The sequence below is a fragment of the Lontra canadensis genome, unplaced genomic scaffold (assembly GCF_010015895.1).
Source record: "Lontra canadensis isolate GAN:19392208 unplaced genomic scaffold, GSC_riverotter_1.0 scaffold117, whole genome shotgun sequence".
Classification (NCBI taxonomy): Eukaryota; Metazoa; Chordata; class Mammalia; order Carnivora; family Mustelidae; genus Lontra; species Lontra canadensis.
Window position 1 is genome coordinate 1559599 of NW_022631111.1, and position 25333 is coordinate 1584931.

The 25333-nt window shown below is 50.4% G+C and overlaps 1 protein-coding gene across 1 annotated transcript in view; it reads left to right on the forward strand.

The window, feature by feature from the left end:
• Positions 1 to 25333, forward strand: part of MARCO (macrophage receptor with collagenous structure) — a 37468-nt gene that overhangs the window by 8698 nt on the left and 3437 nt on the right. The window contains exons 2-12 of the mRNA XM_032840911.1: positions 4952 to 5053; positions 5890 to 6108; positions 7259 to 7294; positions 12054 to 12098; positions 12407 to 12451; positions 12760 to 12858; positions 16436 to 16534; positions 16631 to 16666; positions 17069 to 17167; positions 17260 to 17322; positions 24393 to 24437. Coding sequence (XP_032696802.1) covers positions 4952 to 5053; positions 5890 to 6108; positions 7259 to 7294; positions 12054 to 12098; positions 12407 to 12451; positions 12760 to 12858; positions 16436 to 16534; positions 16631 to 16666; positions 17069 to 17167; positions 17260 to 17322; positions 24393 to 24437 — 888 coding nt within the window. The remainder of the gene's footprint in view (positions 1 to 4951; positions 5054 to 5889; positions 6109 to 7258; positions 7295 to 12053; positions 12099 to 12406; positions 12452 to 12759; positions 12859 to 16435; positions 16535 to 16630; positions 16667 to 17068; positions 17168 to 17259; positions 17323 to 24392; positions 24438 to 25333) is intronic.

Consider the following 25333-nt stretch of genomic DNA (forward strand, 5'->3'; position numbering starts at 1 on the left):
AGGGAGCCTGATGCAGCACTCAATCCCAGGACCCTGGGAACATGACCTGAGCAGAAAGCAGATGCTTAACTGACTGAGCCTTGAACTCATGACCCTGAGATCAAGAGTTTCATATGTTTGGCTGAGCCAGCCGGGTGCCCCTTTTCAGCCATTCTTTCAAGGTAGACCTACTAGCAAAAACTTTTGCTTAGTTTTCCTTCATCTGAGAATCTCTTTACTTCCCATTCATTCTTAAGGGATATTTTCACTAGATACAGTTGATAATTCATTTCTTTGAGCACATGAAAAATGTCATGTCACTTCCAATTTCAGATGAGAAATCTGCTGCAATTCAAAGTAGTATCTCTATAGGTAATGGGTTATTTTTCTCTTGGCTGCTTTCAAGATCTTTTCTTTTTCTTTTGATTTTTAATTTTCTTGGTATGTAGGGTTTTTTTTTTCAGATTTTTAACTCATATGTGTCTTGTTATTGATTGCTTGAATTTATCATGTTTGGGGTTTGCTCAAGTTCTTAAATTTGCAGGTTGGTGACTTTCACCAAATTTGAGACGTTTTCAGCCACCATTCTTTCTTTAAATATTTTTTTTTCAGCTTCACATCTTTCTGGGACTTTAAGGATATGAATATTATGTGTTTTGTTATTGATACATAGATTCTGAGTCTCTGTTCTTTTTTTTTTTTTTTTTTTTTTTTTTTAGTCGATTTTCTCTGTTTTTCAGACAGGGTCATTTCTATTGTTCTATCCTTTATTTCATTGATTCTCTCCCTTATCACTTTTATTGCACTATTGAGCCCGTTTAGTGAGTTTTTTTTTTAATTGGAACTTTTAAGTCCTATGACTTCCCTTTGATTCTTCTTTATATTCTCTATTTCTTGGTAGATTAAAAAAATTTTTTTGTTTCAAGAGTATTTGTAATTGCTCATTCAAGCATTTTTATTATGCCTGCTTTAAAATCCTTATTGAATAATTCTGATGTATGTGTCATCTCCATACTGACACTTGTTATCTTTTTTTTTTTTTTTGCTCTCTCTTTTTTTTTTTTTTTAAGGTTTATGTATTTATTTGAGAGAGACAGGGAATGCAGGGAGGGGCAGAGGGAGAGGGAGAGAGAATCCTCAAGCAGACTCCCTGCTGAGCACAGAGCCTGATGCAGGGTTGAATCCCAGGACACTGAAATCATGACCTGAACCAAAATTAAGAGCCAGACGCTTAATTGACTGAGCCACCCAGGTGCCCTATTCATGGTATTTCATCACTCAAGTTGTAATTTTCTCTGTCCTTGGTAGTGTGTGTTGTATTGTGGACATTGTGTATGTGGACATTGTGTATGGTCTGTTAGGACACTCTAGATCCTGTTCAGATTTTCTATTTTAAATCATACTGTTTAGGTTTATCACATAAATTCTGGCCCACTTTTGTGGGCTGTGGTTCCAATAACAACTTAGTTTTCAGAGGGCTGACTATTCTATCCTGGTCTGATTTGTTAACTGATACTACTGGTGTTCTTCCTTGCTGCCTGCTGGTGCTGCCTGCCAGGACAGAAGGTAGTTTTCCAGACTGTCCAGTGATCCTTGGTCAGGGGTGGGAGAAATCGAGCCAACAGGGCAGCAACCACTTTGCCCAGTGCCAGGGGCAAGGAGAGGGGACTTCTGTCTGCACAAAACCACCTTCTGCCGGTGGGCAAGGGGTTGGGAGATGGCAGGCCTGGAGACCCTAGAGTTTGTATATAGACTGTTTTCTTCATTGAGATCATTTATGGAATCGAAATTTTATTTCCCTCTGGAGCCACATTTTCACCGTGTCTCAGACAATAGAGCTGTCATATTTTTGAAAACTGCTTTCCTAAAATCTTCACCTGGACTAACCCTAGTTTACTCCAGGGATGCTCATTCTCGTTTACTGGAAGCTTTATTCATTCTCTCATCTTGGATGACCCTTCCTCGTTGGTGAAATCCACTTTGGAGAGTAGATGTTCCTTTGCAGTTTTTCTACACTTTTAGAAATCATCGTAGATGACAAAAGCATTTGTCATCTGCCCACAGATCCAAAAGTCCCAGTTTCTAAGATACCTTGCCTCTACGTTATATGAGAGCTCTGACTTAATGAAGTATTCTGAGCTTTAGTGCACACCTCTGAAGGATTCCCATCTGTACTACCATGTTTGTTTGTCCTCTCACTGTCTTCACTCAGATGCCTTCCATTTTTGCTACCATCTGGTTTGAAAATATCTATATTTTCCATGCTGGCCCTCACTGCCACCTCCAACTACTGTAACACTTGTGCCTCTGGAAAGATAACACTATCTATCTATTCCCATCACTTCACATTTAGTGCTGCTTATGAGATCGTATTCCTCTTCTTCCGTCCATCTTCTGTGAAATACAAGCTTCCCTTGTTCATTACCCATCCTCGCCACGATTGTATGCTTGCCTAAGGTCTGACATCGCCTTCCCGATGCTTTTCCAACCCTTCCAAGCTGGCACTGTTGCGCTCTGCACGTGTTCAGGACCCAAACCCCTGCAGCCACTCATTCATCCTTTCATTTGTCATCTTCCCAACCCAAGTTGTGTGGTAGATACCGTGTTGGCGCTGGAAGTCCACTCTAGAAGCTTCCGGAATACTGGGGGTGGAGGAGGGAAACTGAGACATAAAGAGACACAGTGCGGGATGATTGACGCCATATCAAGTGGAAACACAGAGTGATGTGGGGCAGCAGAGCAGCATCCCACCTGACCTGGCGGAGTCAGAGACTGTATCCTGGAGAAGCTCCACGCTGTTCAGTCATGCAGTGCGGAGGCAGGAGGGTCTTGTAGTCAGAGAAGATACACGGCCTCGAGTGAGATGGGTGTAACGACGAGTGGTCTGGCCTGACTGAGGGTCAGGGTCCACGTGGGGTGTGGTGTGGAGGTCCAGTCACAGGAGAATTGGCAGGCAGCAAGTCTTCCTGTTTGTCCCAAGGACAGTGAACAGCCACGGGAACCACTGAAGGCAGGGAAGTGGCTTGGCCAGTTGTGTATTAGAGAGTTTACTCGGGCTGCTGTGTGGGCCCCAAATTCGGAGGCATGGTGTGACACTGAGCGTACCCAAGTGCACTAACTAAAAAACCACCCAACCAAGAAGTCATTCCCCTCGCTGCTGCCAAAGCCATCTCGAGACCACCATGCATCGGGCGATGCTAAAGCAGGGGTTTCTGTTCTGCATGTAGCTGGAAGCAGTATCAGCAGAACGATGAAGGTTCCACAAACTCGAGGTTCATATGGATCTAGGATAAGAGTCAACTGAAAACCCAACATCACCTACCACAGAGCAAAAAATGTGTTCATGAGCCCTGACTCCCTCCCCTGGGTTGTCCACAGATGATCTCTTTGACCTTCACACCTGCCCTTGGAGCTCACTGCAACTGTATTTTTCCAAGGGCAATGGTTCGTATAGGCGAGTTAGGCAAACTCAGTCCTTGGGGTTAGATGGGCCCAGGGGCACATGCCTGTTGTGTTGCCCTAACTTTTCTGGACCCCAAGTCTGTAGAAGAGGACGCTCACATCTACCTGCCAGGATTGCCAGAAGCGTTATAGACCGTATCAGACAATGCCTGGCACAGAGGAGGTGCTCTGTCAGTAAGAGTGCTGGGAAACACAGGACCTTCTACAGTCTGACTCCCTGCCTTTGGACGCCCTGAAATGGGGAGACAGCTGGTATTGGAGAGGGTTGGTGCTAGAAACATGGTGGCCTCTTTTTTTTTTTTTTAAGATTTTATTTATTTATTTGACAGAGAGAGAGCTCACAAGGAGGTAGAGAAGCAGGCAGAGAGAGAGGAAGCAGGCTCCCCGCTGAGCAGAGAGCCCAATGGGGGGCTCGATCCCAGGACCCTGAGATCATGACCTGAGCCGAAGGCAGAGGCTTTAACCCACTGAGCCACCCAGGTGCCCCTACATGGTGGCTTCCTTTGCAATGCCCCACACCAGAAACAGCTTGCCCATGGGGAAATGCCTGCATGAATTGTGGCTCTTGTCTTGAAGGGCTCTTAGGCAGCTATTAAAAGGAGAGTTAAATCTTTCTCTACAAAACAAAACAACAACAAACAAACAAGAGGAATGTCCATGGGAAATCATGCATTGCAGAAAAAAATGAGCCATATTATATGTCATATGATATCATTTGTGTAAAATTGAAAGAAAATAAAAGTCTGCCCAGCAGTGTACGTATGGGTTTGTCAGTTTCCATGAGTAAGCAGGCTGAGAGCAAGGCCACACCCCAGAAAGCCAGCAAAACTTATGTCAGCAGGTTAGGATGCCAGGGAATTGAGGTCCCCCGAAGTCCCCGATTAAAAGATTATTAACCCTTGTAATGCTGTGTTGTCTGATAAATTATACTAAGTAGGTTTCATTTGTATAATTAATGATCTAAGGAAAAAATGAAACAATTTATTTATTATTATTATTATTAATGTATAATTAATGATCTAAGGAAAAAAGAAAACAAAAGCCCGAATCTGAGTTCCAGATCAGGGTCTCATCACCTAATATGTACTTCAACTTCAAACCTCGCTTGGAGTTGATAAACTGGTGACAATCGTTCTCCCAAAGTCGTGAAACTTAAGTCTGTTCATTCATTCATTCACTTGATAAACATCTCTTGAGAGCCCTCTGTTGCCAGGCGCTGTGCTGGGGCATCGAGAGTGCACCTGGTTTCAGGACTGTACCTGCCACATAATGGTGGGGGGCGCGGGTGTTTGCCCAGCCCCACCGGCAAGGGACCAACAGTGGCTCTTCTCAGTTTGTGGGAGGAGGAGAGGACCCGGGGGGAGGATTTCGGGGTAGTGGGACTTTGTGTCTTTATCCTCGACCTCCCTGAGAGCCATCTGCTCACACAGAGAGGGGATTCCCACACAAGTTGGGACCTCCCGGGCTCTGCCTCCTATAGCAGCCACCTTCTGCCGGTGTTGTGTTTCAGATCCAAACCCCAGGAAGAGAAGGGGGGTGAACTGCTTCATGGTCATGGTGGCCATCTACCTGATTCTGCTCACCGCGGGTACTGGGCTGTTGGTGGTGAAAGGTAAAGAGGTCTGGTCCTGTCTGGTGCCTCCTGGGGTGATACAGGGCTCAGGTTGAGTGAAGAGCCCTGGGGTCACTGCTACCTGCCTGATGAGAGGCGGTTCTTAGTCCGTGAGTAGCCAGGTAGTCTCATGGATGGGGGTTGGTGGGGGGGAAGTGAACAGGAGAGTATGTGTGTAACAGAGAGAGAGACATGGAGACAGATTGAAAGAGAGAGAGAGAGACCATGCGAGCTTGTGTATGTCAGAGAAGTGAACAATGCAATAATTTCACATGGGTCTGCTCTGTGTGTCTTTCATCAAGACTTCCCCGTGTCTAAGCAGGAAGGGATGTTATTGATCAAAATGTTCATATTAACATGATTTTACTTGCAAAGTGCTCCCGGTCCAAATGTTAAGGTCACGAAACATTCCCATCTGCGGACACTGAGGTCACCCAAGAACATTGTGTGCCCAGCTGCTATAAACATCCGTCACACATATATTCAGGCCACATGTGATCACATCAGACCAGCATGTTGGTCTTCATACGTTCATGCCAGAGCCTGAAGGAAGGTTGAAGGTTGATCATGATGCTGTGGGTACATCCCCAGGCCATTCAAGAATATTCTATGAACATGTAACGTCATGCCTGAGTGTGTACTGCCCACATGCAGGATATAGAAAGAACTCTGTGCTCACACTAGGTCCTCACAGAACATGAAATGCGCGTTCGGTATCCAGGACCCTCAGAAGTCATGCATATATAACACAAGAACGTCAGGGATGTGCTCAGATGCCTGGAGCTTTAATGAGGTCCCCCTAAAAGAAGGCTCTGCGGTGGGGGTGGGGTGTCCAGTTTTGAATCTGCAGGAGCGGCTCTGGGTGCTGGAGACTCACTTCAATGGAACGCTGGCCGCCGAGGACCATCCGTCCTTCTCTTTGTTCCAGTCCATGCCCCTCCCACACCTCCCTGGGGGCATGCTGGGGCTGCAGGCCCTACAGGCCCAGATCACCCAGGTCCACACCAGGCAAGAACACCTGCTACGGAAGGTGGACAACTTCACTCGGAGCCCAGGTTCGGCCCCTTCCCCTCTGCACCAGGACTCCTCAGGGGATGGAAAGGAGGGGCTGCGGGTTCATGGGCAAGCGGATTCTTAGGTCCAAATCCCCTTCCCTGGCAAGGAGAGCATTCCAGAATCCTGGGGCCCAAGGAAAGGAGTAAGAGCCATATGGAGTAGGCATGAGGTGGATCTAGAATGTTTGGGAGGATGGGTAAAACACAGAGCCTGGGGCAAGTCCCAGGATCACTCCTATGCAAATGACTAATATTGGCTCCATGTCTAGAGATTAACCGCAGGCAACAAGAAGACCGGGCCACATAGGGACCTCAGAAGGACAGGGTGGTGGGCTTGCTGGGGAAGTGTGGCAGCTTGGAAGATAGGGCCCTGGGCAGGAGAAAATGGAACCCAAGGTGGAGATACTGGGGATCCCCCTCCCCTCGGTTTTCTCGGGGCCCAAGACTGGCTGTGCCAGAACAGGAAGGACTAATTTGGGCCAAAGTTGCTCCTACGTGTGACCTCACTATTGCGTGGCGCTCCAGCCCCGAGGTCTGGAGTGAGTTAGTGTTTAAAGGTTGATCCCATGACCGCTGTTCTGTGCCCATGGGAACATGTACTCAATGGGCACAGGGTCCCAGTGGGGGAATTCCCCAGAGGCTGTGGTTTTCCCAGTGAGCACAGATGAAGGCCAAGCCAGGATGCAGGGACAGGGGACAGCTGTGACCGATGGGCAGCGCCCAGGCTCAGATGTTCAGATACTCAGACGCAGGGACCTTCACCCCCTCCCTTGATATACTGCGGAGCTGGTTGTGATCAGCCCGAGGGGCCCCGCTTTTAACCTGAGGCTCTTCTTGAAGGGGTTGGGCTCCCAAGTCTTCCGACAATATAGGGTAAACTCTGGAGGTCTCAACTTTCTTTCCCCACTTCCGCAGCTCCCAGGGATCTATGGCTCCCTGGAGCAGACCACTAGCTGCAACGAAACATCTGGCTTTTTCCAAAGCTCAGTCCTGGAAAATACCCAGGTGTTTGGCTCCTGTTGGCCAAATCCCCCAACCACTTGAAACCCTTGCTGCTCAGCTGGAGGGCAGAGTCCCCCAACTTAGAGCTGGGTGCCCTGGGTGCATGCCCTCCCAGCCCAGCCTACAGCCCTCTCTCCTCCCCTTGCAGAGCTGTTCCGGGTCAAAGGGGAACGAGGAGCTCCAGGTATGTTCATTTCCCCTCTGACCCCGCCCGCTCACCGAGGCCTTGCCCCAGGGGCTCCTGGGCTTATGCCTTTCTGGACCCCTACCCCAGCTTACCTTCCATGGGTCCCCAAAGTTCCCCACAAACTCACTGGTCCTCCATTAGGTTGTCTCTCTGTTCCCTGACCGTGCTGGGACTCCTGGCTTCTGGGCCTTTACCCTCTCCTCGCCTGAAGTGGGAAATGGCTTCCCCATCCTCCCCACCCCACCAAATCTAAGCTGCCTTCAGAGGCCAGCCCAAGGGTGTCCCCCTCAGGTGCCCTCTCCCCCAGCACTCCAGCTGCAGGCGCAGGGCTCCCCCCGTCTCCAGTAAGCACTGCTTCCAGATACCTCTAACCCAACACGGAGCATGTCCCCCCATCTGTCTGTGATCCTTTCCAGGGGTGCACGGCTCATGCTTCCTAGAGCACATAACGGGAGGGGCAGCCTCTGGGACCTGAGTTCTAATCCTAGCCCCACTGCTTCCTGGCTGTGTGACTTTGGACCAGTGATGTCAGTTTTCTGGAACTTCAGCGACTCAGCTGTATAAAAACTAATGGAGATAATTTTGCTCACTTCCCAGGGTGGCTATAAGATGCACGTGAAGAGATGTGCAAAAAAATGTCCGATGATAGCAGGTGCTCTCTGAGGAAAACACCTGTGCCTTCACTGCTTTTTCTTTCTACCTGAACACACACAGCTTTGGCTACGCTCATGCACATACATGTACACACACTCACCCCTACCGCGTTCTGTCAGCGGAGTGGCTGGAATGTCACCTTGAAAATAATTCTGCACGTTGTTCTTGGGATAGAACTCTTTGGCTTCGTAATTATTCATGGATGGCCCAGACATGCTACTGGCGAGGGAGAGTTTCGAGGCAGCCTTGCACGATGACATGAGGGTCCCTTTGCATCACTGGCTCTCCTGGGGACAGACCTTGGCTCTCTCTGGAACCAGGTGCCTTGAGCAAGTCACTTAACACTTTTGAGCTCTGTGTCCCCCCGCTATAAGATGGGGATAATGATAGGACCTCCTGGGATTGAAGTGAGGTTAAAAGGATGAATGTAAAAATGTGTAGTCCAGTGCCCAGCTCAGAGTGAGTATTCAATTGTGTCCTTGTTGTTCCGTGTTGTTGTTATTTGCTTTGTTATTTTGTGGGGAAGGTTAAAGGAGCTAACGCTTGGGGAGCTCCAGCCGGATGGATGTTGGCTGCTTCCCTCCAAGGAGAGGCTGACACCTCTTCTCAACCCAGTGTTTCGTCTGATGTTGTTTGTGCTTGCTAATTTCAGTTACCATACAGAGCAATATTGGTTTCAGGAGTGGAAGTCAGTGATTCATCACTTACCTACAACACCCAGGGCTCATCACAGCAAGTGCCCTCTTTAGTATCCATCCCCCACCTAGCTGACGTTGAAAGTCTGCTCTAGCCTCCGCCCCAGGCCCAGCGTTCCAGGACCAGACACAGAGCCCAGCTCACCTCCAGGCGGGTAGCAGCCTCCCTTTGGTCCCTCTGTCTCTGTCTCTCTGGCTCCTTCTGTGTGAATGCACACATGGCCCCTGATGCAGAGCGGCTCCAGTTACGACTTTTTGACTTCACAATGGTGCGAAAGTGATCGCATTCAGCAGATACTATACTTCAAATTTTGAATTTGTTTTTAGTATTTTTTTTTAAGGGTTTTATTTATTTATTGGTCAGAGAGAGAGAGCACAAGCAGGGAGAGCAGCAGGGAGAGGGAGAGGGAGAAGCAGGCTCCACTGAGCAGGGAGGCCGATGTGGAACTCGATCCCAGGACCCTGGGATCATGACCTGAGCCGAAGGCAGACGCTTAACCCACTGAGCCACCCAGGCGTCCTCAAATTTTGAATTTCGATCTTCTCCCAGGCTAGGGACAGGGTGGGGGTGGGGCATGCTCTCTTATGATCCTGAGAGGACAGCTCCCCTTCAGCCAGGCACTCCCAAGAGCAAACAACTGATCCGCTGACAACCACTCTGTCCCCAGACAGCCACACTGCTCTCACTGTCAGTATAGGAGTCAATAAGTTACGGGACAGAGGCAGCTCCCTATTATAAAACAGGCTTTGCATTAGATGATTTTGCACAACTGTGGGCTGATGTCAGTGTTCTGAGCATCTTTAAGGGAAGCGAAGCTGCGCTGTGATGTGTGGTTGATTAGGTGTACTAAATGCATTTTTGACTGAAAATATTTTCAATTTCTATTCTGTTTATTGAGATGTACCCCACTGTAAGTTGAAGAAGACCTGTATGCATGTGTGTGTGCGTGTGTGTGTGCGTATTTGTAATCTACAGCTTCGTCTCCCTGTCTCTCTCCAGACACGGTAGTCTCTGACTACCTCTTTGTCTCTGTCTCTGTCTGTCTCTCTTCTGAAGACCAGAAAACAGAGGCAGGAAATTGATTCCAGCAGCTGGGGCTCACCCTGGACCCCTTCCCAGCTTCCCCCACCACCCTGGGCCACCCAGGGGAGGCCCACCCTCTCTCTCCCCTCCCCCAAGGCCTGCCTTGCCTGGTCAGGCTCCCACAAAGGCATGTTTTCTTGCACCAGCCCCTGGAGACCAATAGGTGTGTCCCAGAGGATGGCTGGGTACAGGGCCCAGAGGTGATGGGTTTGGCCCCAAAGCAGCCTGCCTTGAAACTGCCCTCTGGCCCAGGCTTCCAAAACAGTGCTGGTAGGGGCAGGGGATCCTGCACCTAAGTCAAGTTTGGGAAACGGTGGTGTGGAACCCACCCACACCTCTCTGCCCCTCCCCGCTGTGTTCCAGACTTCTCAACAGACATTTACAAAAAGCATCTCAAGGCTGACACCTCCCCAGGCACTGGGAATGCAGACAGAAAAAGACAGAATCCCTGCCATCAGGGAAGCTGATTCGGTTACAGCCCTGGCTTGTGCTCTGAGAGACTGGGGCAGCTCCCTAGGTAAGGAGAGCATGAGGGGACTTAACCCCCTCACGGGCCACAGAAGGTTCCCAGAGAGAACTTTCAGCCTTGACCTGAGTGTGAGTGGAAGGTGCCAGGAAATACGGATGCTAGGCAGAGACCCACACATGCAAAGGCCCTGGGGTATGAGTTAGGAACGGGGATTTGGTGAGCAAAGAAAAGCAAAGAAAGAAGACCTAGTGCTGGAGTGCAAGAATGAGAGGAGCGGAGGTGGGAAACAGGCTGGGAGCTGCAGGGACTAGGCAGGCCTGGGTCAGGAGGTGGGGTGAAGGCAGTGGTCCTAGCTACATGCAAGGCACATTCACCTATGTTTTGTGGACCCCTCACACTAATCCCATGTGGCTGCTGCTATTATCCGCATTTCACAGATGAGGAAACAGGCCCCAAGGAATGTTGACTTGATCAAGCTAACTCAGGCAAGGCTGAGGAGCAGAATCAGACCCTGGAGGGAGCTGAAGTCTCCTCCCTGTCAGTGGGGCCTGCTGTCAAACCCTGAACTGATTTTCAACTGCCCTTTCCTAGGGCTTGTCTGAGAGGGACTCTAGTCCCCCATCCTGCTTCCATCCCTTGGGACCCCAGGCTTGTGCACACAGGATGGATATAGACTTATGGATTCCACAAATTGGACTGAGGTCCTACTCCGAAATAGAAAGCATGTCATGGGCTTTGTCATCATGGTGTCCTGACATGGGTGAAAGGCTTTGCCCCTGAGAGACCTGGAATCTGCCAGCCTCTCTCCAAATCTCTCTCTCTCTCAGGCAAAGCCATGCCTACCAGAAAGTTGTTCTCCTCTATGGGGATGTGGAGACCCGCTATGGTCTGAGTGTATCTCCAGCAAATGCCTAACCTAAGGTTAGGTGTTGAAAACCTAACCCCTGAGGTGACTGTATTAGGAGGTGGGGACTTTGGGAGGTGATTCAGTGCTAAGAGCAGGGCCCTCTTGAATGGGATTAGTATCCTTATAAAAGACACCCCAATGCTCCCTCACCAACCCCCTCCACCAAGTGAGGACACAGCAAGAAGTCAGAAGAAGCTGACCACACTAGCAACCGAATCTTGGACTTCCAGCCTCTAGAACTGTGAGCAATGCATTTTTGTTGTTTATAGGCCTCCTGCCCTGAGGCTTATAGCAGCTGGAACGGATTAAGACAGGACGAGGAACGCTGTCCCGCCCTCCTGGGTTGTTGTGAGTCTCGAACCTGCAAGCAGCCCTTGGAAAGGGAGAGAACCGTATGTGAGTGACAGTAAAACTAGGTGGCCTGAGTTCAGAGCTTGCCGCCAGGACCGCTCTGCAGAGCTAGTATATTAAGCCCATTCTACCGATGAGGAAACTGAGGCTCAAAAGGAAGAAGTAACTTGAACCACATCACGTAGCTGAAGGCGCGGTGCTGCTCCTTGAACCCGCACCACTGCGGTTCACCTGTTGGGCCCTGAGCTTCTTGGAGGAAGGAGCTCTGCCTTCTCTTCCTTTCCTTCTTCCGCACAGTTTGGCTTATTCCTGGGGCTCAGTGGTAGTGCGTTGGACAAATAGTGGTGTGATAAGTGGCTTTGTCACCCCACCTTGTGGGCTGGCTCCTGGGTCTCTGCTCCTGTGCTTCAAGTCTCCCAGGTCAAAAGGGGCCCTGGGCAGGCTTGGCATCGCATCCCACTTCTGCCAAGACCACTGGCTGAGAAGGGGGCCAAGGGGCCAAGGCGAGCCACGGACGCTGGCCTCTGGCTACTGGCCCTATAATCCTTTTCCTCCTCTTTGTCCAGGCTTTGTTCTGAATCCCTTTTCCTTTCCAGGTCCTCCAGGACTCCAGGGCCCACCTGGAATCAAGGGAGAGGCAGGTGGGTAGGGGTGGGTGTGTGCACGAGCCGAGGGTTGGGAAGCAGGAGGGTTGGCTTACTCATACCTCTGTGCCCAAGAAACTCGGCCTCTTATTTCCTCTCTCTCTCTCTCTCTCTCTCTCTTTTTCTTCTTGTTCTGAAGAGTGAAATGGTGTCACTGGTATGTGTGTGGCGGGGTTGGGGGGAGCGGATGAGACAGAGAGAGGCGCTTCACCTCGAGCTGGGCATCTTGTCCTTCTGAGGGGTTCTAGAACATCAGCTGACTGAGGAGCCGAGAGCCCTGTGACTAGTTCTTTCCTTCCTCGCAGGCCTCCGAGGACCCAACGGTGCTCCAGGGAAACAAGGAGCCCCTGGTAATGTGTGCTTCCTCTGCTTGGGCTCAGCGATGCCTTGGCCGAGAGGCTGAGCCAGCTCCCCCCAACCTTCTCCCCACAGCTATCCCCCAACCGGCCATCCCCATCCCTGCTGCCTCAGAGGGGCATTGCCCTCCCCTAGTCCTCTGCTCTGGAGTCTTATTGTGCCTCATCGATACACCCAAGAGATGACCTCACCTCCCCCAGACTTCCTCTTCTCCTGGAAGGCCCCCTGCCCCATTGCCTAGGAGTCCCTCCCAGGAGGATGGTGGGAGCCCACCTCATTGGCCATTCTCTGCCTACCCCAGGACAGCAGGGAGAGAAGGGCAGCAAAGGCGATGGGGGTCTCGTTGGCCTGAAAGGGGAACCTGGAGCTAAGGGAGACAAAGGAGACCTGGGTCTTCCAGGTAAGGGTCCAGTGGGAGTGTCGGTGCTTGTGTGTGTTGCGGGGGGTGGCTAAGGGCTGGGCCCCGATCCTGTGGAAGTGTGTCTGTTCTGTACCACTGAGGACAAAGCAGACAAAGCTGGGCTCTGCCTACCAGTCTCATGGGAGCACCCATGAGGTCCCTTCTGTCCAGGTGAGCAGAGGCCAGGAATATGAAAGCTGAGAGCAGGAGGGTGGGGAGTAAGGAGACACAGTCTCATGCCAGGCACAACCAGTGATGAGTGGGGACAGGCCATGCTAGGAGCTCGGATGAGAGGAAGGCGAGGGACAGCAGTGGGACCTGAGGAGCACACAAGGGAGGAGGGGAGACTGGCTGGCAAGGAGGAAAAAGGGATTGATTCCAGAAGGAGGTGCTACCTCAGAACTTTTTAGGGCACTTGTTCTAAGTCCAAGAGTCTGTGTTTCAAAGGCCTGGATGATTCTGACCCTGACAGTCTAGCAGGCGCTCTTTGAGAAGCATGGCCCCAGGGGCTCTGGCCATGACCGAGCACCTCCATGTCCCTTGCCCCTTGGCTTCTTGAGGCCCCCTTGGGGGGTTCTGGGGTATTGTATCATAGGGAGAATCAGTGCTGTGCAGCTAGTGAGCTTGTTATTATTTTTTTTGAAGATTTATTTATTTTAGAGAGCATGGCGGGGGTAGGGACAGAGGGAAAGGGAGAGAGAGAATCTCAAACAGACTCCATACTGAGCACAGAGTGGGATGTGGGGCTTGATCCCACGACCTTGAGATTCCGACCTGAGCAGAAAGCAAAGGTTGGACGCTCCACCAGCTGCAGCACATGGGCACCCCAGCTAGTGGGCTGGGACCGCAACCATGCTCTGCACCTGTTCACATGCCTTGCTAGGCACATTTTTAACCAGCTGAGATTTAGTTTCTTCATTTCAGAAAAGAATGGCCGTTAAAATAATCATAATTAAATTATGCATATCTTATAGGACAGTTAGGAGGGCTAGAGATCATGTTTTCAAACCATCTGCCACATGGTTCAACACTAAATGAATGATAGCCGTTAGCCTTTGTGATCCTTTAAGGTAGAAAAGAGAAGGACTTCAGTTCTAAGATCAGACACATCGGGGTCCTAATACAGCTCACTAGCTGGGTCACCTGGGGTAAATGACTCGACCTCTCTGACCCTCAATTTACTCACCCATAAAAGGGGGATAATAAGAGCAACCTCTAATAAGGATTAGTTACAACAGGAGTATAAGGCATAAGATGTGTGGCACTATACCTGCAAATAGGAATATTTACATTTTAAGAGACTGGGGTGCTTGTCTTCAGGAAGGGGGCCCTTACCGGGATGTGTTAGCCATGTTCAAACATTAAAAAGGCACTTGTGGAAGAGAAAACAGACTCGCTCTGGGTGCCCATCAATAGAATGAGGAGCGATGATCAAGGGTTTCAGGAGAGCCAATCGTGCTGAAGTAAGGAAGGAGGAAGGCATTAGACCTTAGGGCACCCCAAGGAGGAGCCGGGCACGCATGCGCGGATCTCAGGGGCTACAGCCACGGAGGCGGGGCAGGAGCGGGGGCGGGGGCTGCAGAATTCTCCTGGGCAGGACTGAGCCAAACCTTTGCACCAAGCAATTGGTTAGACCGTTGACCACTGAGGGTGCTTCCAAAGGCGGCCCTCTGCAGTGCTCTCTGCAACAGGAAAGGAGACCCCCGACTTTCTCAAGCTGGCCCTCCCCTCCCACCCCAGAATGGGGGGTGACAAGCCTGCGCTTTGCGTGTAGAGTCTACGCCCTCCTGTTTCCCATCCCACATCACCCACCGCCACAGGCCCACGGCGACTCCGCAGCAGGGCACGAAGCCCGCACTCAGAGGCGGACTCGGGACTGGAAACGCTGTGGCCAGGCCTGCAAGGGGAATTGCAGTAGTTTTTACCCCTCCTCTTCCCAAATTTCGTCTCCCAAGATCACAAGATCTCTTTCACCCACTGGTCCCCAATCTCCATTCTGCAGAGGGGACGCGGGAACCAAGAGGGTCCTGCTTTGGTGGTACTGAGGCTTGGTGCTCTTTGTCACAGTGGATGGGTAATGCCCCTAGTGGAGATCCAGGGGACACTCTGTTGCCTCACTTCACCTTTAGCTGTGATGGGAAGGTTCAGACATCAGGCACAGCTGGGTTCCTCCGTGGGTGGGTCGTTTCACCAGGAACTCGGGGATTCCCAGGGCTGTCCCCTTTGATGGAGACATGGCGGGCCCAGCCACACACAGACCCCGGCCCAGACCATGCTCCAAAATCCTTGTACAGCCAAGCCATTTCTATCATGTGATGGTTCTGGCTGGCCAGAGCAATCCGGCACCAACCAATTCCTCCAGGGAAGTAATTCCTAGTCCCTTCTAACAAATCCCATTTGTGCCTTCTGCCAAAGAGGACACCCTCAATGCCCGAGAACTGCCTTCCTTGGGGCTTGCCCCTGAGGCTATAAGAGATCTCAGCTGTAACCAAGTTCTCTCTGGTTCTTTTGTTTCCCATGAAGGAATAATCATCCTTCAAGTATCTAAACCAGAAAGAATCTACTTCCTAAGCCTTGCCCCTGAGATCACCCCCAGCTTTGATCCAGAAAGCTTTGCATGACCCATGATTCTTTCCCTCTGCTTCAGGACTTTCTGTCTCCTTTCCTGATTCACTGGAGAGAAGGCTGGTATCCCTTTGAGTCCTCCCCTACCCTATCAAGAAAGTAAGGGAATGGAGCCTTTTAACCAAATTGCACAGTGCTGAGCCCATCCCAGGGCAGAGCGAGCTGCTCTGGGTAGGGCTTCGACTGGCTCCCAGAACAGCAGGTTACTGCTGGGTTACTGCTGAGCAGACCCAGCCTGGCATGGTTAAGAGGGGCGTACAGCCGGCTCCAAAACCAAACTCGTGGATTGGGAAGGGGTTGCCAGGCCCTGCTTTGCCAGAAGCCTTCCTCGATTGATATGCACCGAGCAGTGGCAGAAAGGAGGAGGGAGCAGTGGACGACCGAGGAGAGGACAGGCTGGGACGAGCCTTGAATGCAGATGACAAGTGGAAAATTTGAAACCTCGGGCACCAAGAGAGGCTGTGTCTGAAGCCCTGGCAGGAATTCGAGCTGCCGCAATGTTCTTCTCCTCGCCACCCCCCCACCCCCGTACCTTCAAATCTCTATTCTCAGCATTTGGGATCGACTTTCTGGAATATTCAGATTTCGGTTTGGGAGGCTTGGAAAGTAATTACCCAAAATGCAGACACGAAAATGAGCGCTGGCTAAGCCTGGACTGTGGTCCCTCCCAAGGGGACCAGCGTGCTGACCAGGGTCCTGAGAGCCTGGCTTCCCTGGCCCACCCATCACTCAGGCCAGTTGACCTTGGCCGTTTTTCACAAGTTCATGTCTTGTCTCTGGGGCAAGGTGGTGTGCTCCTAGAGGGCACCTATTGTATCTTCCACTTCTGGGCACCAGGTAGCAGGAGATCAAAGAGTCTGAGTTTGTAATTTGGGTGGGACAAGTGTCAGTGGGATCTGGCGGCTGGGTTTGCCCTCCTCCTGTGCCTGACCACGACTCCTTGATTTTTCAGGAAGCAAGGGGGACATGGGCATGAAAGGAGACACAGGGGTTATGGGTCCCCCCGGAGCCCAGGGGACTAAAGGTGACTCAGGGAAGCCAGGCGCCCCAGGTAAGAGGCTGTCCATCAGACAGTAGCTATTCCTTTTCCCCCTGGTGGACTGAGCTATAAGGGCACAAAATCCCTAAACGTCCCTCGTCCTTTCAGGTGCAGCTGGATTTCCTGGAATAAAAGGAGATCAAGGTAAGAACTCTGGGAATCCAGGTATCATTCGAGCTGCCACTGTTCCTGGGCAAAGCCAAGTCCAGGACATGACTCCACTATCTTTATCTCATTGTTGTGTTAACCCAGAGCACCCAGGGTCTCTTAAAACTCAGCTCTGCCTGAAAGGAACAGGCTTGATTGGTGGGTCCCTAACCCCAGACCCTGCAGAGTGATGGCCGAGATGAACAAATTGCTCAGGCTCTAACTTTTCTCCTGCTGATTAGGCCTGTTCACAGCCTCTAAAGAGAGCTGATTAAAGCTGCCCAGGGAACATACAAGGTGGTAGGACATACGCGTGTCACTGCTGAGAAGAGAGGTGTGTTGAGGGGTGGCAACGAGGCTCTCTGCGACCACACCCAACCTTGCCCTTGTCACTTGCAGGACAACCTGGAGCAAAGGGTCCTCCCGGCTCTCCGGGCGTGGCAGGATCCCCAGGGGCCAAGGGGGAGCCTGGCACTGCTGGCTCCCCTGGACTAGCAGGTGAGGTCCTTGGCACTGTGGTGGGTATAGGGAGTGATATCTGAAGACCCATGGAGCTCAGCCCTCATGCCATCTGGGCATCTGTTGTACAGGGCCACCAGGGACACCCGGGAGTCCTGGAGCCGACGGCTTGAAAGGAAGCAAGGGAGACCCAGGTAACAGAGGGTGTGGATGGGGGTGGGTAGGGTGCTGGGTGTCAGGGGTGGACAGGGAGGAGGACTCCCTCCCAGTGGGCCCACCAGAAGGAGGCAGATGGTCTTCTGTACTCAGGCCCCAGAGGCACCCGGATTAAGGAGGACACTTTCCTCTCTCAGGGCCCTTTGAGCTCAAAGCCCTAGGGCTTTCCTCTCTCTGCCCAGGGTCCCTGAAAGGCCCCAAAGCCATGACCGAACCTCCACCATTAAAGAGAAGGGAAGCTGACCCACATTGTCTCCTGGACTGCCTTCTAGCCCTGGACATAGTTCCATTCTCTCCAGCTAACATGTAAACGGGGCCCCAGGGTCAGGGCTCTGGATTTCAGGTGGGGGGGGGGTCAAGGTCAAGAAACCCCTTCTTGCACATTCTCCCAAAGGACCTCAGGCTGGGAGGAGTGACCCACAGTAACCAAACTCACAGTGACCACTATATAAACCTTCATGTCAACTTAGTCTACATTATAAACCATTGTGCCAACTTAGTATAGGTTACAAACCAGCCAACCAATGTGGCCTACTTTATAAACCTCTACACCAATTTTGTCTAGTCACTGAGTCAGTCTGGGCAATGGTCCAAAAACTCTGGGCCACTTTTGGGGGGCACTGGGGCACCATGATGTGTAACACCTGCTTTCTGACCTCACACATACAGGTTGGTGCCTGAGACAGGCAGACAGACTGTTGCCAGACTGTGCCAGGTGCATTCGTCATGAACTTTTTCATGGATAAGTGCTGAATGCCCCTTAGAAAGCCAAGTGCAGCCTGGAGGTATTGTAACAGTGCAAGGTCAAGAAAGCAGGCTGGGCAGTGGCTTTGGGTGGCCGTGGACAGTCTGCCGCAGGCCGTTCTCATGCTGTGTTGCAGGTCTGTGTCTCATGCCTCAGGTCATGCTGTGTTAGCCTGATGCCCTCACCAGAGCCATGTGCAGACCCACATGAGGGGCAGGTGTTCTTAGGGCTCATTGATCAAGTAGTTGACTAGTAGATGGATTGATTCCTTAAACAAATGTGACTTAACTCAGCTAAATGCTTCAGTTTCATCATGTCCCTTCTCTGGTAGGGGTGGTGAAAGGCAGAGCAGCACGTGAGTGATGTAAGAGTTTGAGATGAGTCTTGTGGAATGAGTGGAGTCTGGCCATGGGGAGGAAGGGAAAGGAAATCTAGAGAGAAGGAAGAGAGCAGGCGAAGTCATGAAAGAATGAGGGAGGGCTCTGTAGGCTTCTGTACCTGGCATCTAGGGTTGGGATGTAAGAGAGGGTCAGGAGCTCTGGCCAGAGGGGTGGGTGGGGGCCACCTCCTGGCTGGCCCTGTACTCTGAGCCTTCAACCATTGGGGTTTTCCTGAAGATCATCAAGAGCTATGGCACAGGTTTTGTAGTACGTGCTATCCTGGGGTGCCTGGGTGACTCAGTCATTAAGCGTCTGCCTTTGGCTTAGGTCATGATCCCAGGGTCCTGGGATCAGGCCCCGCATCGGGCTTCCTCCCCGGCAAGAAGCCTGCTTCTCCCTCTCCCATTCCCCCTGCTTGTGTTCCCTCTCTCACTATGTGTCTTTCTATCAATTAAATAAATAAAATCTTCAGGAAAAGAAAAAAGTACCCACTGTCCTTCCAGCCCATCCAGGCTCTGAGCTGATTTCTTTTTCACGACTGTGTCAGCCAGGGCCAGGGAACTGCTGCCTGAGGCCATATTGATGCTACCTGAAGGCCCCCCCAGCAAGGTCTCACCTTCTGGTGTGGTGGTCAGCTCTCTGTGGTGGTCAGCTCTGGTGTGGTGGTCAGTGCCTTGTTGACTGCCTCCTCCCGATCTTAAATATTTCCACCTTCCTTGCTCCCAGATCCCAGGAAGTCTGACTTCTGGGCACGAGGCTGCCCTACCCCTGAGTTTTCTGCTTGGCTTCATAGTGATGACAGCTTTCAACCCTCAGTTATAAACAAGTCTCTCTCCCAACCCTTCCCCGATTGCCAGACTAATGGTTCTTAACTAAGTAAGGGTATCAGGGGTAAAACACGATTTTACCCTCAAGGGACACTGAGCCCCCTTCCCAGGCCCCCAGCCTGTGTCTCCCACTCTCTGGAGGTGGGAGATTTTGCCCTGCACTCCATACCCTGGGACGGTTTACCTCGGAAGAGTCACTCTGATAACAAGCATTTTCATGATAACCCACTGGGATAAGCACTCTCGTTAGTGCAACTTGCCCACACTTGAGGAGCCAGGAGGAGGCACAGTGAAGGTTGGAATCGTAGCCTGGCTGGTTCAAAGCCTGGGGCCTTATCCATTACACTCTGTCATGCTCTTTTCCTTCCTAGGCAGCCTGAGAATACCCTTACCCCCCATCAGGCATTCTGATGAGCGACACCTTCCCTCTCCATCCCAGGTCAGGAAGGATTTAAGCTGAGGCTACAGCAGGTTCTTCTTCAATTCCAAGAAGGAAACATGATGTTCTCAGGCCCTGTTATGACTCTTCATTATTTACCCCAAAACCCACCTCCCTGAGAGCCTAGATTCCTTTGGCTCACAGCCTGGGGATGGTTTTAACCCTATTATCAAGTTCCCATATATTTGTTGAGCACTTTTTTGGGGATCTCCATCAATCAGACGCAGTGGTGAGTACCAGTCAGGCGAATTCTAAAGGCTATTCCTTAATCCCGGCTACCCAAGTAAACATGCTGATTACATCTTCAATTTGGAGCATGTGATGATTACAACTTTCATAAAATTGTGTTGGTTTCCCACACAAATCCAAATGCTTGTCTCGACCTAGTAGCTAATGGTTCCATCTCGAGAGGGAATTTCCACAGGTCCATTATCTGGCCTATTCCCACAGGTCCATTATCAGTCTACCTGTCATCCCGAAGTCAGAGGTTAAGGAACTCTTAGAGAGGTTAGATTTCTCAAGTGGGAAAAGGAAGGATGGGTAGTGATCATGGAAGATAATGCTTACTTTTCAATGTCAGGACACGGGTATTCCCCAAACTGGAGGTAGTATGGTGTCTGTCCCGTGTGGGTTATATCAAGCCAGTTTTTCAACCCAATGTATTTCCTATTTTGTAAATAAAATCATTAATCTCTCAAGAGAACATCAAGCCTCCCTGGATGAAAACAGAGAAATTATAGTGCCTTGGCTTGACCTAGGCTAACAGCCAGATCCCATGATTGTGTATTAATTAAAAAAAATGAAATCTGTTTATGATTAACGATACTTCTGGGCCAGGCACTGTGCTTGGGATTTACTCCTATGATCTTAGCTCATCTGCCTGTGTCCCTGAGTTTCATCACCGCTACCTTACAGCGGAGGGAGCAAACATTCCCAGAGGGTGAATCCTCTCCTTGGGGTCTCACAGGTAATATACTCTGAATCTTAATCCCAGAGCCAGATCCCAAAGTTGTGCTTTCCCAGACCATGTTACATAGAATAGCACAGAGTAAACGATTCTAAGAAAGTCGGATTCTCCTGCCCTTGCCACTACCCCGCAGATGGGTGAATCCTGGCTCAGTCACCAAATCCTCCTGCTGTCGTGAACGGCCGCTTACCGTACTCCAACCCACTCAGGTGGAATGTGTCCCTGTGTTGACACCTCTTGAGAGAAAGCAGCCATCTTAAAGATGGTGACGAGGAAACGTTTTTCGTTCTGTCGGGAGGACAAACCACACATGTTACAGACAGCATGATCACTCGGCAGAACTTTCTCCCAAGGCCATTTCCTTCACCATTCACAAAACAACATTTTACCAGCCTCCCAAAATGGAGTTATTTCTAACCTTTGATCTTTCAAAAGATTACAGAGTTATTTCACTTGGGGGAAAAAGATCACAAAATAAAAAACAAAAAATCCCACAAAAATTCATTTTAGCTCAAAATCCCTTGGCCATTTTCAAGTTTTTTGGGAAATGATGTGGGCATTTTGCTTTCTAGGATCCCACCTCATGAAATGGCATTAGAAGCAGCCAAGACATTTAAGCTCTGAAACACCCATCTGATCAGAAGGTCTGCATCTCAGCAGCCTTCATGTCTAAAATATAACAAGAATCTGAATTTTCTATATCCTTTTATTTTCCTCTTGAGGCAAAGCCAAAATGCAAATAACCTGAAATCCATTTTCTCATCTGTATTTGAAGACATTTTATTTTGAACGTAAGCAACAAAAAGTAATTCATAATAGCAATTAAGCCCTATATTGTGAATATAATTTCTCAGTTCATTCCAGTCCCTATATCAAAGTACTGAGTTGGTCCCAGAATATATTAAATTCTACCAACTCACATTTCTAAGTTGCCACTCATAAAACCTGTCCTCATTTTCCTCTAAATCTCTCAGAGATATCTGCAAAAGTCTACACCTGTCCCAGTATTGGTCCCCAACCTGCCATCTTACTTCTGCCACATAGCGCCATCTGTCAGTTGTCAAAGTCATCCTCACTTTGTCAGGCTGCACTTAGCCTGTATGTCAAGATGCTACTTAAGGAGTTTCCTAATGTACTGGAAATTTCTACATTAAATCAGAGCTGGAAGACCTGCCCCGGGCCCATTTCCTTCTGTGTGGAATGTGAAGAATATTCTAGAATAATAGCCAGGTCCCTGCTAGCTTGACAGCACTCTGTGTTTGAAACTGGCAATATCCCCCTCAGAGCAGGAACATTCTAAGATTTTAGGCAAAACACCAGCTGAACACTGAACAATCCAGAGACATGTGCTTTTTTTTTTTTTAATTTTTTATCGTGCTGTATGACCTTTAATTAGGTATAAAGACTTCCAATCATGTCACCTAGGGACCATTCTAACCGCTGCTCTGTTTGGCCGCCAGTCCCTTGAGACATGTGCTTTCTAACAAAACAATTTTCTTGGGAGGAAATTATTTCTTTAAGTAAATACCTTGCAAATAAATATTTTGGGTCCTCTCAGCTTGATACATGTGTGATACCCAGAAACACCCAGTTAGATGTGGTTTAGAGGAGAAATCAGCATTTGTTTTCCCCAGAGACAGGAAGGCTGCTCGAAGGTGGTGAGCTGGGAGCTGGTCTTTAAAGAGCCAGTGAGATTTGTTTAAGGCAGTGTTATTCAAAATGTGGTCCCTGGACCAGCAGCATCACCATCAGCTGGGAACCTGTTAGAAAAGCAACTTCTCAGATCCACTGAATCAGCAACTCCAGGGTCGAACCTGACAAGCCTGTTTGGTTCGCCAGCCCCGTGCAGGTGACTCTGAAGCACCCCTAGCTCAGCTACTCATTTAGGGGACGGGATGGAACCTGGGAACGAGGTGGACAGGCCAAATGGAAACTCCGGGAAGATGTGAGCTGCTGTGCTAATGGGGCATAGGGAGCTACAGCACTCAGTGGGAGACCCACCTGGGTTACAACCCAGTTTCACCACTCCATCACTGTGTGGCCTTGGATAAATCACCTAGCATCTGTGACTGTGTCAAGGGCACGACCTTGCAGGGTAACTGAAAGGTGGGATGAGGATATGTATAAAGCCCTTATCAGCGTGCACGGGTCAGCAAATAAGGAAGTCCCTGTGATTCCTGTCTGTACAGGATGTGCTTGTCATGTGGTGCTTTGGGGACAGCTGGAGATGGGCATTTCTTTGGGAGGGGACCATAAAGGGAGGTCATGGGGCCTGGCGTCCCTGAACCTTGGTTCCAGGGACGGACTCTTCAGGTAGAGGTTTCTGCAATATTGTGCCCTCTAGGCTGCAGACAGAGGGCCAAGGGTCAAGGTATGGACCATTTTGGACCGTTTTTCTATTTACTAACAGCCAAAGACAGATGTCTGAGTGTGGCTTCTCCTCTCTAATCTTGACACACACAATTCAGATGCCGATGAGCAGAGGAAATTTGTGCTGCCTCTTCTGGCTCAGGTCACCAGTGAACAATTAGGGGGCTTGTTGGGCCAGGAGCCAGGAGCTCCTGTGGGTCAGGGTCTGAGGTGCTTCCTCTGGAGGGGAGACAGATGCGTGCAAACAGGGTCCGTGGGGTCTCTGGGGCAGCACCTACTGAGTGCAGGCCAGACATGAGGCTCAGCCCATGACACAGATGACATTTCAGTCTCAGGACAACCCCCGAGGCAGCCAGGAGACTCAGAGTAGGAAAGTGAGGCTCCGAAAGGGCAAGTACCTTGCTCAAGGTCACGGAGACAGATGCCAGCCCAGGCCGTCTGTCTCTGGCCCTTCTGCTGCCTCGGGAGGATCACACCATCCATGGGTGAAGCCAGAGAAGTTTTCGCAGTCAAGTGACATCTGACATCTTAGCAGGTCTTACAGGCTTGATCTGAGTTCTCCAGAGAACAGAACGGGTGAGGCATTCTTAAAAGAGGGACCAAAGCAGGTGCAAATGGCTCTCGGTGGGCTCGGGCCTGCCTGCCAAGGTCTGGCCTCTGAGGTTCCTCCAGGTCTTGCAAGAAGCTCGCTAAACCTCAGTTCTGTCCCATCCTTCCCATGAGGGGCTGAACTAGTTGCCCTCTCAGATCCTTCCAGCATGTCCTGCTTTTTTACAGCAGCAGTTCTGAACTCCTGTGGCTTCTGACCTGGCCACACGAATCCTTAGCTACCTTAGGGCCACGATGAAAAGAACCAATAAATTCTACGGAGCATCTGCTGTGGGTGAGGGCTCCCCCCACCCACTCCTTGAGCCCAAGGAGTCTCCTCCACAGTCTTCTGGAAATAAAGGTGCCTTTATTTTCAAAATATGTCTTACTTCTTTTCCAATAAAATGCAGGCAGGAAGGAATGGGGTTGGATTTATACTCCGAGTCAGGCTATCATCGGACCAAGAAGGCCAGCCATTAAATCCAGAGTCTGTCTGTCTGTCTAACTCTGACTTTCATCCAATACCTTTCTACTTCACCCCAACACGTGTCCCCATTTATCTGCGGTCTGTCTCCTTTTATGCTCGGCTAAGGAGGCTTTAAACAATCGTGGAGAACCAATGTGTCTTTCCATCTGCATTAATCAGACAAAAGGTAGAGGTTGTCTAAGATTAAAAGTGTCTAATATCTAAGTTTTATTATCTTCCCCCCCTTTTTTGTATTTCGATCTTAGGACTTCAAGGACAGAAAGGAACAAAAGGAGAATCAGGAGTTCCAGGTAAAGGGCCGGCTTCATTTTAATTTCTCAGAATGATGTCTGGAAAGGCTCGTGCTCGGAGGGCAGGTCTTGTTGACTTTGAACATTCTGCTTTAACCTTCCCCTAGAGCGGCCGGGGCCCAAGCCTGTTTGAGGCTAAGACTCCAGGGCTCTGTCTCTCAAGCCTCAGATTCTTCCCCTGGAAAACATGGAGAGGGACAGAAGTCAGGGACCTGAGGCAATAGAGAGGGAGACCAAGCTGAGGGTGGAGAAGGGTAGGAGGCGGCTGGAGAGCTTGGGGTCAGCTGGTGGCTTCAGGGCATGCGGCCTCTGTGGAGCAGGGCAGCCTTATTCTCCAGGTCCCAGGCTGCAAGGCCTCTGCTTCCTCATGCCTGTGCTGGTCCCTCTCCATCTTCTGTTTCTCCCCTGAAGCTCCTCTTGTCCTCCTTCGGCTGCTTGCCATTGGCCTGTTATGGTCACCTTGGTTTTCCAAGCCCCTGCCCGTGGTCCATCACTGAGCACAGGCTTTCACAGAGCACTTCTCAGACCATTTCTTGAACGGGCTTTCTTCCTCTGAGCTGGATATTTGGTTCGCCTTTAAACTTACTAAAGCAGATCTTGAGGCCTAGAAACATTCTAGCAAGTTCTCCCAGAATGGCCAGAACTTCTACACAATTGTGTGGTCTGAGGAAGACCAAAAACCTCCAGAATCCTGTCAGCTCTTGTGACCCGTGTGTTGTCTACCAGCATTCATGTGAGAGTCAGCAGGGGGAGATCGCAGCAGTACCCAGACCCTGCCTGCCCTCACCACCTCTCCCAGGTGGACCAAGCTGAACATCCAAACAGTCCATTCATGGGGGTGGGGGGTGCGCTTGTCAAGGACAACCCAGTCTTTAAAGACCAAGGCCCTCGGTCCC